This window comes from Manis javanica, chromosome 2, assembly GCF_040802235.1.
Source record: "Manis javanica isolate MJ-LG chromosome 2, MJ_LKY, whole genome shotgun sequence".
Taxonomy (NCBI): domain Eukaryota; kingdom Metazoa; phylum Chordata; class Mammalia; order Pholidota; family Manidae; genus Manis; species Manis javanica.
In genome coordinates, this window is record NC_133157.1 from 176574723 (window position 1) to 176590547 (window position 15825).

At 37.0% G+C, this 15825-nt stretch overlaps 1 protein-coding gene across 2 annotated transcripts in view; it reads left to right on the plus strand.

Annotated features, from left to right (window-relative positions):
* The window catches only part of LRRC69 (leucine rich repeat containing 69), a 90775-nt gene that overhangs the window by 58935 nt on the left and 16015 nt on the right, over window positions 1-15825 (plus strand). For both annotated transcript variants that reach the window (XM_017680849.3, XM_073219450.1), the window contains exon 6: window positions 13350-13451. In XM_017680849.3, the coding sequence (XP_017536338.3) occupies window positions 13350-13451 (102 nt within the window). The remainder of the gene's footprint in view (window positions 1-13349; window positions 13452-15825) is intronic.

The window sequence follows — 15825 nt, forward strand, 5'->3', positions numbered from 1 at the left end:
GCAACCTAACTTTGCCAGGACATATGAAAAAAAAATTGGGGTTTCATGTTTCCGTAGCTGAACCAGTACTTCTCAACTTTTTTTCATTATGTCCCCCTTCCCAGGAGCTTCTTAGACATTTTTTCCCTTAATAACTCCTCCCTCACCCCATTACATTTTAGTACGAGAGAGCAAGTATGTGTTTGTTTATATTGTCAGGTAGGGTTTAGTTTTGATTTAGATATTACAAACCACTGTAATATCAAAAATTTTTTGCTTCCCCCATGAACCAATTTTTACTTCTTTGGGGATGATATCAGCTCCCACCCTCACTGTTGAAATGCATAAGCTGAAGCAACACAAAACTTAAAAAAATATTTCTTGCATTCTTACTTTTATACCTCATGGGCCAGATATGTGGGAGAGTTTTCAAACTTCTGAGAAAATCTTAGAATCAGCACATGTTGAGATAGCTTTCTTGAAATCCTTGAAATAGTTTAGCCCTGGGAAAATTTTAGTCATTGTGAGAGGCTGTATTTTCATTCTTTAATGCAGAACAGAAATATATCTCTTTATTGCTCTCATTCTCAAATTTGTCTTCTGAAAGTCTGCAGATAGGTAATTAGAATTAAGGTGATATAAGTTTAATTACTTCTGGAAAAACATTTAAAATTTTCTTTTCATTGTGGATTACTTGGAAAATAGAGAAAAGTAAAAAGAAGAAAAGCAAAACTAACCATAATCTGACCATGGGGGGAGGCATACCATTAACATAATGGTTTACTTCTTTACTGCTCTTCCGCTTTTGTTTTTAAGTCTGTGAATAGATGTGTATACATGCATATATAGGTTTCTTTAAAAAATGGAACATTCACATCTGTTAATGTGTTATTAATGCTAGTACTACTCATAAATATTAGTGTATTATTTACCTACAGTAGTGTTTTATAACATGTCTTTTCAATTTTTATTTCCCCATGGCTTACAGTGTTTTCCTACCTTACTATTTCTCATGGCTGCATTGTATTGATTTTGTATATATTTAAGCAGTCCCTGTTTTTCAACAGGAAGGATATTTCCAACTTCCTGCCACAGTGAAAATGCTTTAGTGAATGCCATTGTTGCTAATCTTTGAACATCTCTACATATCATTAATTATTTTAGGGAAGATTTCTTAAAGTGTAACTGCTGGATCAAAAATTATGCATACTTAAAGTGTAATTGCTGGATCAAAAATTATGCATAATTTTGCAACTTTGATAAATGTTGCCAAATTTTGCTTTATAAGGTTTGTATAATTCAGCATTTCCAAGTTTTAAAATTGCCTTTTATTTTTGCTTTATGTAAGCAATATTTCAGGTATCCCTCTGAAAATGTTAATTATGTAACAGAACAGGATAAAGTCCTGTCCTACTAGGTTTATTTCCTTTGGTATAAATTCTCACATCTCTTATCTCTAGTGGTGTTGGCTCTCAATGATTATAAGATAGTTTTATTTTGAAATTTTCAGCTTATTTTTGAATTTGGGACACTCAGGATTCCCTGTAAGCCTGGCAGCTATCTTTGTAGTTGACTTTTTGGGAGAAGAAAAAGTTCTTAGAGGAGCTTGCATTGGTCAGTGAAAGTGTGGAGAGGGTTGAGATATGCCAGCAAGTATAGTGCTTCCTGACAGCTCCTCATTCCTCCCTGTGTTGCAGCCACTTAGGATCCCATTTCACCTCTCTCTACTGGTAGGAAATCACTGCTCCTACCAGGTTATAAGTATGTGCAATTCAGGGAAAGGAGAAGATATGAGGGTGGGAGTTGGAGTATGGCCATGGATAAGAGTGGGTGGGTGAGTCCACATGTCTCCCTGCTTCTGAGAGGGTACAGTAATCTTCCTGTCTATTATTTTGCCATCCCATTCTTCTCTGGAGGTCACTACTCACTCTGTTGAGTTCCCTTAGTTCCATTTCTTTTTGGGAGTTCTTTCCTGGGCTTCCATATTCCCTTAGGGTTGATGCTTTCTTCTTCACTTGACACTGTCTACACGTAGTTTCTATTCTTGTGAGATTTTCTCATCTCATTTTTAGGTGGCTATTTATTATTTTAAAAATTTATCCTCTTATAAGGATTTGTCATTCAAGAAGAGACTGCTAAATCTTCTTAGTTTTACCATCTTGAAAATGGAAGTATATGTCAATTTGCTAATACATTTGCAGCAATAGAAAGGGTATTTATTCTTGTAGAGCTTAAAAGAAGCAAAATAATGGTAAAAAGTGGAAGACAAAATATTAGCTGATCCTAAGAAGTGTTTTCTATTGAAAGAAAAGTAATAAATATGACTTACCTACTTTACACGATGGACTACATGCTGATGTGGTACCTTATTTTTCTAGAATGCCTGAAAATTTACCAAATACTTTATACATTCCTCATTTGATCTTCACGATCCAGTAAGATGAATTATATCTGTTAATACAGGCTCAGATACTTTAACTTGTACAAAAATATTGCATGGAATACATGGATTTGAACCCCATCCCCAGCCTTTAAGCCCAGTGCTTTCTCTTTTCTATTAAATATAGATTAAGTTATATGGAAAACCTAAAAGAAAAGGGTGTTTTAATTAAGATAGCAGTGACTTAATGGAAGGTAAAGTATTCAAGAATCCCTTGAAACACTGCTATCTAATATAAATAAAGAAGAACAAAGATACATGGAATGGAATTAAAGGTGTTATTCCTTTGAGAGACTTTAAAACAACACTGGAGCTTTTGTGGAAACCAAGGCAGAAGATACAAACTGACATTCTTTCTGCAGTTCCCATCATGAATTTGGCCACTCAAATTTTAATTTCCTGTCAAAAAAAAGAAGGCCAACGATCTCAAAATTGGTTTTCAGACCATAAACAGCTCTCACAAAAATCTTTGAATATTTTTCTTCTAGTTCACTGCTCTGAATTGTTGCCTAGTCTGAGTAAATTTTAAAATGAAATTCTTCAGTTTAAATTTCAGACTATCCCAAAGCAGAGATTAAGAACTGATTTCTTTGTTATTCTCTGAGGAAAGTGCCTTTTATTTTGGTTCCTACTCATTTCTGCTTTTTCTTTGTAACCAGATCTCTGAGGTTTAGAAATGTAGATGAAAGATGGATATATAGCTGTTCTGTCAAATAGACAGGTATTAAATATACACTTCTCATTCAAAACCTGAGAAGAAGACTATTTCCAAGAGTGAGTGACTAAGCTCTGAAAGTCTTAGCTAGGTTGAGGGAAGAGAATAGATTTTTATGTTTTGCAAGGGAGGATGCACAGAACAGCACCCTGGCTGGTTAGTTGGAGCATTTCAGAGACATTGGAAAGACTCGTCTATCTGCTAAAGGTAGGGCAAGAATGAATTCTATTTCATTCTTTGCAACACAAGTGGAATTTAATTAAATATTCAAGCAGAATATATGGTAAGGTTATGCAGAGCTCGGAAGTACTGGAGTGAGTGTGGTGCTCTCAGTTCAAGGAGCTTCTGGTATCTTCAGTACATAAACTGATAGGTCATCACACTTTTTAAATAATGGTATCCTCTTAGGCATATTCCAAATGCTTGCTTTGCTTATACGTTGTTTCTGTTCCCCTGTAACTTCAGCATACACATAGCCCAGTATGGACTCTTCAGCTCCTTGACATAATAGCTATTCTTCTAGCTTCCAGAACTAAATGGCAAATTATTTCCATGTTTCTTGGTTCAGATTCCAAAAAGAGTATATGATTAGACCAGCCTGTTGGATTCCAGATGATTGTACCAGGCCTATGATTAGCTTTCTTTGGCTCAAGAATCAAGTCCCTGTTCAAGTGTTTAAGCACTGGAGTCAAAGTATGTAAAATTTGTAAGTGGCAGGGTTCTTTGGTGGGTGGCTTTACTTACAATGTGTGGGAACGGAGGCAGCATCAGCAAAGTAGGAGAAGTTTGACTGTCTTAGCATACGTTTAATGAAACTGAAATTCAATCAAGACACTTTGACTCCCAAGTCTGTCTTCCTAAACTAATACATTTTATACTGTACAGGTGTACCTCATTTTATTGAGCTTCACAGATGCTGAGTTTTTTTAAAACATGGAAGTTTTGTGACGACCCTGTGTTGAAAGTCTATTGGCATCATTTTTTTCTAACAGCATTTGCTTCCTTCACGTCTCTGTCACATTTTGGTAATTCTCACAGTATTTCAAACTTTTTCATTTTTATTTTTACTTGTTACAGTGATCTGTGATCAGTGATCTTTGATGTTACTATAAGAATACTTTTGGGGTGCCATGAACCGTGCCCACACTATAATATGGCAAAGTTAATAGAAAAATGTGTGTGTTTTGACTACTTCACCATCTCTCTCCCTTTATGTGGTCCTCCTTATTCTCCAAGACACAACAATTTTGAAATTAGGCCATTAATAACCCTATCATGACATCTAAGTGTTCAAGTGAAAGAAAGAGTTGCGTAAAATGATTAAGCTTAGTAAGGAAGGCATATTGAAAGACTGGACAGGCCAAAAGCTAGGCCTCTTGCACCAAACAGTTAGCCAAGTTGAAGTGCAAAGGAAGAGCTCTTCAGGGAGATTAGAAGTGCTCCTCCAGTGAACACTAATGAATAATAAGAAAGAGAAACAACCTTATTGCTGATACAGAGAAAGTTTTAGTGGTTCGGATAGAAGATCGAACCAGCCACAGCATTCGCTTAAGCTAAAGCCTAATCCAGGGCAAGGCCCTAACTCTGTTCAATTCTCTGAAGACTGAGAGAGGTGGGGGAGCACCACATGAAAAATTTGAAGCTATCAGAGATTGGCTCATGAAGTTTATGGAAAGATGCTCTTTGTAAATAAAAATGCAAGCGAAGCAGCAAGTGCTAATGCAGATCTAGCTAAGATCTTTAATGAAGGTGGCTGCAGTAAACAACAGATTTTGAATGTGAAGGGAACAGCTTTCTATTGGGAGAAGATGCCATCTAGGACATTCATAACTGAAGGGGAGAAGTCAATCCCTGGCTTCCAAGATTCATAGGAAAGCTGACACTCTTGTGAGGGGCTAACGTAGCTGGTGACTTCAAGTTGAAGCCAGTGCTCATTGAGCATTCCTAAAATCCCAGGGCCCTTAAGAATTGTGCTAAATCTGCTCTGCCTGTGCTTTGTAAGTGAAACAAAGCTTAGGCAACAGCACATCTGTGTGCAACATGGTTAAGTGAATATTAAAAGCCCGCTGTTGAGACCTACTACTTAGAAAAGAAGATTCCTTTCAAAATAGTACTGTTCATTGATAGTATGCCTGATCACCCAAGAGCCCTGATGGGGATGTACAATGAGATTAATGTTGTTTTCATGCCTACTATCACAACATCCATTCTGCAGCCCATAGGTCAAGGAGTTTTTATTGTATAAGAAATACATTTCATAAGATTATAGTTGCCATAGATAGCGATTCTTCCAATGGATCTGGGCAAATTAAGTTGAAAACCTTCTGGAAGGGATTCACCATTCTAGATGCCACTAAGAACATTCATGGCTCATAGGAATAGGTCAAAATATAAACATTAATAGGAGCTTGGAAGAGGTTGATTCCAACCCTCATGGATGAGTTTGAGGGGTTCAGGATTTCAGTGGAGGAAGTAACTGCCGATGTGGTAGAAAGAGTAAGAGAACTAGAATTGGGAGCAGAGCCTGAAGATGTGATTGAATTGCTGCCTCTCATGGTAAAACTTGAACAGATGAGTTGTTCCTTATGGATGAGCAAAGAAAATGACTTCTCAGATGGAATCTACTCCTGGTGAAGATGTGGTGAAGACTGTTAACATGACAACAAGGATTTAGAATATTTCATAAACTTAGTTGATAAAGCAATGTCAGGGTTTGAAAGGATTGACTCTAATTTGAAAGAAGTTCTGTGTGTAAAATGCTATGAAATATCACATGCTACAGAGAAACCATTTGTGGAAGAAGTAGCCAATTGCTGGAGTGAACTTAATTGTATTATTTTAAGAAATTGCCACAGCCCCTCCAACCTTCAGCAACCCACCATGCTAACCATTGTGCCACCATCAACATTGTGGTGAGACCCTTCACCAGCAAGGAGAATACAATTTGCTGAAAGCTCACATGATAACGATGATGGTGGTCAGGATTTTTAAAGCAGTGGAGTGTTTTTTAATGAACACAAACATCTTTTTTTTCAGAATTGCACACTTAATAGACTATAGTACAGTATAATTATAACTTCTATATGCACTGGGAAACCAAAAAATTCATTTGACTCACTTTATAGCAATGTCACTTAATTGTGGTGGTTTGAAATTCATACTATTTCTGAGGTATGCCTGTATTCTAAGCCCTACACTGGAAACCAGGGATATAATGGAGAGGAAACCAGACATAATCTCTGCTCTCTTCGAGGTGTAGTGTGGTGGGGAAACATATTAATCAAATAATTAACATTATGAGTGTCTCATTATGAACTCAGATTAGTACACAAAATAAAGAACCACTGATTTATGAGAGAGAACAGGAGCCTGTCTGAACAGGTAGGTTGGAGAAGGCTTCCTAGGTGAAGTGACATAAGCTGACATCTTGAAGAATCAGTAGGAGTCAGTTTGGTGAAGGGGAAAGGCACATTCTAGACACAGTGAACAGAATGTGGAAAACCTTGGTGTGAGAGGGACCATGAATATGATCAGGGAACTGGAAGAAATTCACTGTGGCTGGAGTTCAGAGATTGGGTGGGAGGAGGCCATGGCCAGGGAATGTAGAATATGCTAAGGATTCTGATCTTTATTTGAAGGACAGTGCAAATCTCAAAGGGTTTTAGGTGAGGAGTGAAATAATCAGGTTTGTATTTTAAAAAGATCATCTATCTAAAGTCTGGGAGACACATTGGAAGGAGGCCAGAGGGAATGTGGGGAGGTCTTTGGGTAGACCTTGTTGAAGCCAAGTAAAAAAATTATGGCAACTTGGACTAAGGTTGTACAGTCAGGGTGGAAAGACCTGGACATTTAAGAGGTGAATTTGGAAGTGGTGATGATCTAGTAAGCTTTCTATGGACTGAGATAGAAAACATTTGGAAAAAGACTTTGGGAGGGCAGATCATGAGTTCAATTTTGGACACAGTGCTTTTGGCATGTATTAAAGACATCTAGGTGAAGATTTTGAGTAGGCAGTTGGCTATAGAGTATGGAACTAGAGTCATAGGCATAGAGATTTCATTGAAGTCATGGATATGGGTAAAAATTGCCAAGAGAAAAGAAAATAAAGTGAAATGAGAATGTGTTAGGCTCTGGGGAGAAGTATTTCATGGCTGAGCAAAGAGTGACAGGCTAGTAATAAAAACGTAGAGTTATGTTGAAGAACATGTTGACTAGAGTAAAATTTCTGGCAGCCACTGAGGGCATATTGCAAGTTGGTGATGATGAATTTATTGTGATCGCTCTCTGTCCTGAGGTGGGACTCTGCAAATAGCACTTATTTGCTTGGATGCAGAGGCAGGGAAAGTTGAAGGCAGTGATAACCCAGGGTTAGGTTTTGCTAGACATAGGAATTGAAAAGGCAGAGGGCCAGAGGATTTGATATGTAATATAACTTACAAATTTTAAAAAATATAGGATGGGATTTTTGTTTTAAATAATTCTGAGAAATAAATTTTGTGCATAAGTATTTGTCCTCATTTCAAATATTTATTTTGGATGCATTCCTGTAACTAGAATTAACAAAGTGTAAGAATAACTTTCAGGCTTCTTAATGACATTGCAAATTTGCTTATAAACAGATTGCCCTAATCTTGTTTGTATTGGGGCAGTGGGTGTTCTAATTTTCATTCTTAGCATTTTTACAGGCAAAATGAATATATTTCCCGAAGTGTTGGTTTTTGTTACTCTCTTTCAGCTGCTGTGTCTTGAGTAATTTTTTTTTGTTAAGGTACATAACTCATGCATGTGAGAATGTCTTTCCATTGCCTTTGCACATTAATGAAAACTTGTCTGGTTATTGAAACTATGGGTCATAAGGTCATAAGTATTTCTTCTCTCAAACTGCTAACCATATGATTTCATTTTATTTTGAATTTTAATGGTATGGACATATTTGAGACCAAAGTATTCCAAGTAAAGGAAAGTACAAAAGCCCAGAGGTGAAGAATGCTTGGAAAGAAAGCCTCTGTTGCCAGAGTGAAGAGAGAAAAAGAAAAAGAGGGAGTGACTTCTAGGCGATGAAGTCAGGGAGACAGTACAGGGTCCAGTCATAACAGTCCTGTAAGCCAAGGTGAGGACTTTGTGTTTCATTTTGAGCGAGATGAGAACCACTGGATGGTTTTGAGCAAGGGAGTGATGTGATCTGATTCACATTGTGAGGAGATCACACTGTTGGGGATGGAACATAGTAAGAACAAGGCTTCTTCAGCCACTGGTCTTGGGTAGTTCAAGGACAGGACTGGGGTCTGGAGAACATATGGAATGAAGATTGTGAGTAGATACACATAAGCCTTCCCATATCAGTTGTTCTTTCTACAGTGGTATTTAAATGGAAAGTCCTGAAGAGGACACTGGAGCCACTGTCCTATTAGCTTTAAGGCCCAGGGTATTGAAGGCAAGGAGGGACGTGGGCTTGGGGACCTTCAGCTGCTTCTCCCTGCCCAGAATGAGGAAGGTCTGTGGTGTGTGTGTGTGTGTGTGTGTGTGTGTTTAGAACCTGGGAGTTCACTGATCTCCTCCCGTGCAGGCTTTTCTTGGTTTCCACTCTTAGCATCTTCTAAGGGCCTTCTTTTGGAATAAACATCTAGTAGATACTGAAGGATTCTGACTCTAGGTCACCTTCTGCCTATTTTTCCTCCCACTCATGTAGGGTGTGTAAAAGAGGAATTCCCAAAACATTGTTTTTGGCTTTCTTATGTTCAGATGGTATTACCAGCCTAATCACTCCACAATTCTGAGTAGATACCAAGTTTATCATACATTTTCTTATATTTCCCATTGATCCTAAATCTTATTCAGTCCTTTTTTAAAACTGTTAGTTAATATATTTTGGATGCCATAATCCCCATACGTAAAATCTTACCTTCCTGTCATGTTGATCTTTACCTTATTTAGAAATTCCAATTCTGTGTGAAAGGGTAACCCTGTGAGCTTTGAGATGGTCTAAAGAGTAGATACATGGTAATTTGCCATAGCCTACTTACCTGTTCTGTTTTTGAGTCCATGTAAAATCTCAGCCTCCTTCCTCCGTATTTGCATAAACAATGTTCTTGCTAGACCAAACTCCTTCTGATGCCCTTCATTATTTTAGGTTAGTCTGAAGCAATGGAAGGATTTGCTGAACTAATACATTGTTCCTGAGGCAGGAGACTTTGTAGGAACAATTATAACAATTGACCAAGTCTGGAGGAGAAGGCTTGTGAAAATCTTGAGTGCTGAGGGAGAGTTGTGCATGCTGAGTTTCTGAGAAGACATTCATTTACTTATCCATTATTTATTGGGCATCAACTATGTACTAGGTACTGAATTTAGAGCTTGCATTATATAGTCACTTAAGATGCAGTTCTTAGAACAAAACCTGATAGATGAAGATAGACTTTTCAACAATGATTGCCTCATGGTATTTATAGGTGGTATGATAAATTCATATATTAAGCCCAAGGAGAAGACACATTTGGTAGAAGCTGGAGAAGCTTAGAGGGGTGATGTTTAGTCTTGAAGAGATGATTCATGAGTGAGGTGAGTAAAAGGCCCAGCAAGAATAGTAACTGTGAGATAAGGTGCAGGCCTCTTGTGAGACTACTGGGTACCTCAAAGAGGCTGGTGTATAAGGGCAAAGGTGGGGCTTTTCAGGGTATATGGTTGGAGAAACAGGTCAAGGAGAGCCAACTAGGACACACTAGGGTTTTTGGATTTAACCTATGGATAAAAGGGAGCTTTGAAAGGTTGTATTAGGATAGAATCTCAGTTGTGGTTGTATTATGACCAAAGTCTCATTTTAAGAGACCACTTCAGCAGCAAAAATATTCACTGAGACCAGTTTGAGTGCTATTGCAATAATTCATATAAGACGCGGGCCTCAATCAAACAAAAGTTAGTGACTGAGGAGGGGAGTAGGAGGAGATTGTGCAGAGGTGGTGAGGAGGTGGGTAGGATAGGGCATGGAAATAAAGGATAATTCCAGAAGTTTTCAGAAGATAGAATTGAGAGGACATGGTGGGAAATTTGATATGGGTGATGAGGAAAAGGAAGGAGGAAATTTGGGGGAAAACATGAGTTCATTTTACAAATGTTAGTATTTACAGTGACTGTGAGATTTCCAGGTGGAGAATGTCCAGTAGACATCCAAATATTTGAAGCATTTCTCAGGAAGTTGGTTTTTGAAGGTGTGATACAAACAGCTTAGTCTAAAGTTCCTTGAATCCTTGATTTTAATAAACTTTCATGGTCTTCGCTTCACCAAGCCACCTCCACAGGCATGTCGACACCTTAACATCACCTTCACCTGCTCTAAATTTGAAGAAATAAAGTTCAGCGTCAGAGTTTGATCACAGGCTTTTCCTAGGTTCCAGCTCTTTATTGCTTTGTAGCTCATCTTTTCTTTTAGGTCACTGAGACTTCGTGTCCCTTCACTTTTTCTTTTGCTCCTGATCCACTGAAACTTTGTACTGCTACTTCTTTGTCTATTTAGTCATAAAAGACCCAGTCCAAGCCATTTACTTTTAGTACATACAACGTGCTTGTTCCCTTTCTTTCTGACATAACCATTCTGTGGATTCTTAGGGTTGGATCTGGACTGCTGGGTGCTATGCAGAGGCATACCACATAAGGAGAGTGACCCTGACAATTAGGTGGATTCTAGTGGGTCCCTCGACATCTCTGTGTAATATTTTTATTTGTCCCTGAATGGGTTCCTTCCTCCAAAGTCTATCACATCCTCCGGACTTTCACCCCCTTCTTCATGATTTCGTCCATATTGACACCTTGTTTCACAACTCAATTGGCAGATGGTCTTACTCTCTATTTCAAAGACTGAATTTAAGGGATCATGTCTGACTCCTTCAACTATCCAATCCCACACCTTCAAACTTGTTCATGTCTGCGTCTACACTGTCATTCTGGCTACAGAAGAGAAGCAATTCAAAGATTTTAGTATTCAAAGGTCATTCTGTGTTCTTCAACTGATGATTACTCTTTCAATTGTTCCTTCCTCTCCACATCAGTCTCTCTGTTGGCATTTACTTTTTACATGTTTTTTCTTAAAAAATAAAACTCACATCTGAACCTTTATTTCCCTCCAGCTGCCAACCCCTCTCCAGATAAGATGGGTCAGTGAATGTTTATGACATCATGTCTTCAAACCAGAGTCTTCCCAACTTTAGCATTATTTGGGGTCTGATAATTGTTTGTTGTGGGAACTCTGCTGTGCATTGCAGGGTGTTCAGCAGCCTCCCTGGTCTTTACTAAATAAGTGCCAGTGATACTTCTCTGTACCCCAGTTGAGACAGACAAAACTGTCTGTAGATTCCTGTTTGGTGGGGAAGCACAAAATTGTTCACTGAGGTTAGCTCAGGTAACAGCGGTTGTTTGAGTAGGCATGGTAAAGAGATGCTGGAAAGCTAAAACAACTTTATTAGTAAAAGACAATGTAGCTGATTACATTAATGGGGCAAGGACAAAAGCAAAGAATATTGTTCCATTTAAGAACTGATTTACTGATAGGAAACCAGTAGTCCATATAGAGAGAAGATAGGAAGGAATGTTGCTCTGGGGAATATTCAGAGTATACATTGAAAGATTATATGATTTCAGGTTATTGAAACTTACTTGCTGCAAAACTGCAAAACGCATGCTAATGAATTTCATTAATTAATTTCTTTTCATTGAGAGAACTTCTTTCTGATAAATTATTTATAGTAAGTTAGTAAGCTAGGTTATTTATTACCATGTTTAATGGAAGAATAGTGACAGAATTTGAAGGAAGACAAACATGATCCCTAAAGAGAAACATACGCCCTTTGAACCAAGGTCAAATTTGAAATGAGGTTCCTATATGTTAATGATATTTATATATACCAAAGATGTCCAAGTTTGTATGAGTTTTGGAGAAAAGGCCTGTGAGTTTTGGTTTAGGTTATAGGATCTCATTCTTTAGGACAGAGGGGAAAAAATGGTGGTTCCATTAAGCACAAGAAGTGCCCTTTTCATTTCAGCACACCTAGCACTGACTGGAGACTAGCAATGGATTCAACTCTTTAGGCTGCTTCTTGTTGACTGGTAACATAGGAAACTGAATTAAGAAAAATGAGAATGTGTGAGACCAAGAGACAGGTGATTCCAGCACAACTTTGAGCTTTGTATTTATTCTTACATCTTGTCTGTGTTATAGATACTTCCTGAGACTGTTGAAACCTTAAAGACATGATACCCTGGAAAAATGTTTTAAATCAATTACTTTTAATTTGTTGAGTGCCTGCTATGTTTCAAACCCTGGTCTGAAATCAGGGAAGTATCTCTAATTCTCCCATAAATATGAGATGAACTAATATAATGGCTACAGGTTGTTCTTGCTTACAAGAGCAGATTTTTTACATCTCAACTCTGTGTTCAGTGATGGGAATCAGCCATGTTAGTAGCATTTACATCATGGAATCAAAACATGCCAGAAATCAGAGCTTTTTTTTTCCAGAGAACCAGCACACCACTGAAGATAGGTCTTACTTTCCCCATTTCACAGGTGAAACTAAGGTTCAGAAAAGGAAATCCCAAATGTGTTTAACTTTGAAAACCACATGAGTTTTTGGGAGGCAAGGCACCATAATATAAGAGAACTCCTTGTTTTTCTACTCCAATTGTAAACTCCAATTGAGTTTAGGTTTTCTTCATAGAAGTTTCAGTATAGTTGCCAACTGAATGTTTCCCTTTTCATTTTCACTGTGCACAGCAGGTTATAATGAGAACATTTTGATGTTCGTTTGTCTCTCTTACCTTCTTCACTGAACATAAATGGATTATAAGACAGTCTTTGAGACCTGGATTTTGGTGTATGTTAAAATGTTATATTTTATGATACTTGGTTTTCTAACTAATATATTATTTGTAATATGGCCTCAGCATTTAGTTAATTAACTCCTGTTTTATTACTTCAGTTCTATGATCCTGAAAAAGTTTTCTCAGCTGTCTAGTATGGGAGAATGCCACCAGTGACCTCTAAGGTCAATGCCATTAATGCCAGCATGACAATTCTCATGCTTCTAACAAGACTATGTCCTGCTATTAAAATACTGATTTGCAATATAAGTCTTAAATAATTTTAGTCTAATTTTATTGAAGATGTAGCTTCAGAAGTGGTTTATTATTTTGGCAGGTAATGAAGATTTTGTTTTGTTTTGAAAGTTTCAGTTTCTGAAGCTGAGGGAATTGTACTGTGAGGAAAACCCGCTGTTTCTGAAACAACCAGTTACTGCTATAAAACAGGAAGATGTCTGGAGTCTACAGGTGAAGCCTTATATTATTCACACAGGTCTTTAACTAAAATTATGATTTAAATTTTAAAGAGTTTTATTTTAAAGTATTATTGCCAAAGCAGCAGATAATTAATGTAACCCAAGTCCACTGGCAATGTGGATCTTAGACATAATCTTTGACTTGCTTACAGAATCCTGTGTGACTATATCTGATTTCTAGAGTAACTAAATTCAGAGAAATGGAAGCATTTTATTGGATAAAAAGAAAAGGGAGCACTTTGTTTTCACCTTAACCCTCTAAGTATTTTTTCACTGTTATCTAAGGATGTATTTGATTGTTTTTTTACTAGGCTCCTTTGCTTCTTCCAACCCCTTTTCATTTGTCCTATCCCTAGTGGATGAATGACTGTGATCCAGAAAAAATGTTTACTTTAGTCATGTAAGTTGATGATATTAAAAGAAGGAATAGGAAAGCATAGTAGAGGACTGTCTTTGGGTGTCTTCTGGTGGTAGATGAATTAAAGATTGCAGATCTTCCCTCCTTTGAGTATGAGTCTCCATCAAGAATTTGGACTTTTTGGGTCTATTTAGGTCTATAACTGAGTGTGCAGGGAAGTCTTAAGATTTCCAAGAATTGCATAGAATTCCAAGAATTGCAAATTCCAAGAATTTGCAGAATTTGTTTAATCCCTTACAACCCATTCTCCTGGAATCAAGCATTTCATATAATAATTAAATAACAATAATAATAATAACAACTAGCACTAATTAAACTTACTGTGGGCAAGGCATTGTTGTAAGTGCTTAACAGGAATGAAGTAATTTAGTTTTCTAATAACTGCAAAAAGATGGGTACTATTATTGTCCCCTTTTTATAGATAAACTAAGACCCAGAGAAGTAAATTACCTTGTCTGAGTTCACAGAACTTGTATGTATTGGGATGAAGATGCCAACCAAGCACTTGAGCTCCAGAATCTGTCCTGCAGTGTTACCCCAGAAAGGGCTGTTGGAAGGCTTGGGAAAGGAAACAAGAGTACTTACTCCCTTGGTGGAGGGGATTTTGGTTTGTGGAGGTAGCTGGATGAGCAATTAACCCAATGTGGCAGTGGTCTTACAGGCAGCCGTTCAGGCCAAGAATGTTGCCCTATAGCTGAGACCAAGACACAGGGTGAGAAAGCAGTATTTCTTCCTTCTCATTTTCTAAACAGTAAGGGTCTAGGAACAGAAGAGTTAATATTTTTTTTATATACTTTGTAGAAATAATGATTTTTATTTATTGTATCTATAAATGATTTGGGCATTTTGAAAGTATCTCTAAGATTTTTTCTTAGGTGACAAATTTACTATACATTTCGTATTTGTACTTAGAATATAAGTTATTTCTACTGGATGTTTGGTTAACATTATTGATTAAATAATGTGGGCTGTCAAAGAATTATAGGGCTTTTGATTCAGGCTATGCTTTGGCTAATATTTTAAAATACTTCTTTACCTAAGAGATTTATGAACTAAAATTTAATGTTAACTCAGTTATAATAAAATGTGAGCCAGAAAATACTGCATTGGTAGATGCTAGATGAAGACTTTTTCCCATGTCACCTGACTTAATTCTCTGAATTCTGTGTGATAGTATTGGGAAAAATCCCTGTTTACAGATTAGCCATCCAAGGCCAGGGAAGTTAAGCACTTGGCCAAATAGGATCATACAAGTAGTAAGTCACAGAGCCAGGACTTGTACCTATTTGTATATCTGACTCTAACTCAGAATCCTCGCTCTTGATGCTATTGGTTAGTGCCTATCATTCATACAGTGACAATGGACCACACTACAGTTCCAGAATTCATCATTTACTTCTAAGAATTAATATTTGTTTTTACATTTTATAATTTTTCATATTTATATTCATATAATTGGTTTATGGATAATTTTATAATTCAAATTCAGTCATCACATGTAAAGAAAATAAAAGAACACAACGAAACTAATTTTAGCCTATGATGGCTTAAACATAGGAATGAATAATCTGACTCACATAGAGTTAACTAGCAAATATTTTAATGAAATAGCATGTAACTAATCCAAAGGAACAATTTATTTGTTCACAAAAGGTTTTTTGACTTCTAGATGACATTAGATTGTATAAATCTTTAAGAGGTATCCTAAAAGATACTATTGGTCATGCCAATACTATCTTATTTTGTATATACTCCCATATCCAAATAATAACTTTATATTTCAATAGTATATGTTATTCTTTCAAAGTAACACATTGGCAGCAAGTAGGAGAATATAAATAATGGGTAATGTAAGAATTGACAAGAGACATACTGGGTGCAGCAAACATGTTTGGTTCCAAAAATCATAAACGGAAACTGAACTGTATGAATAGTGACCTATTTATAG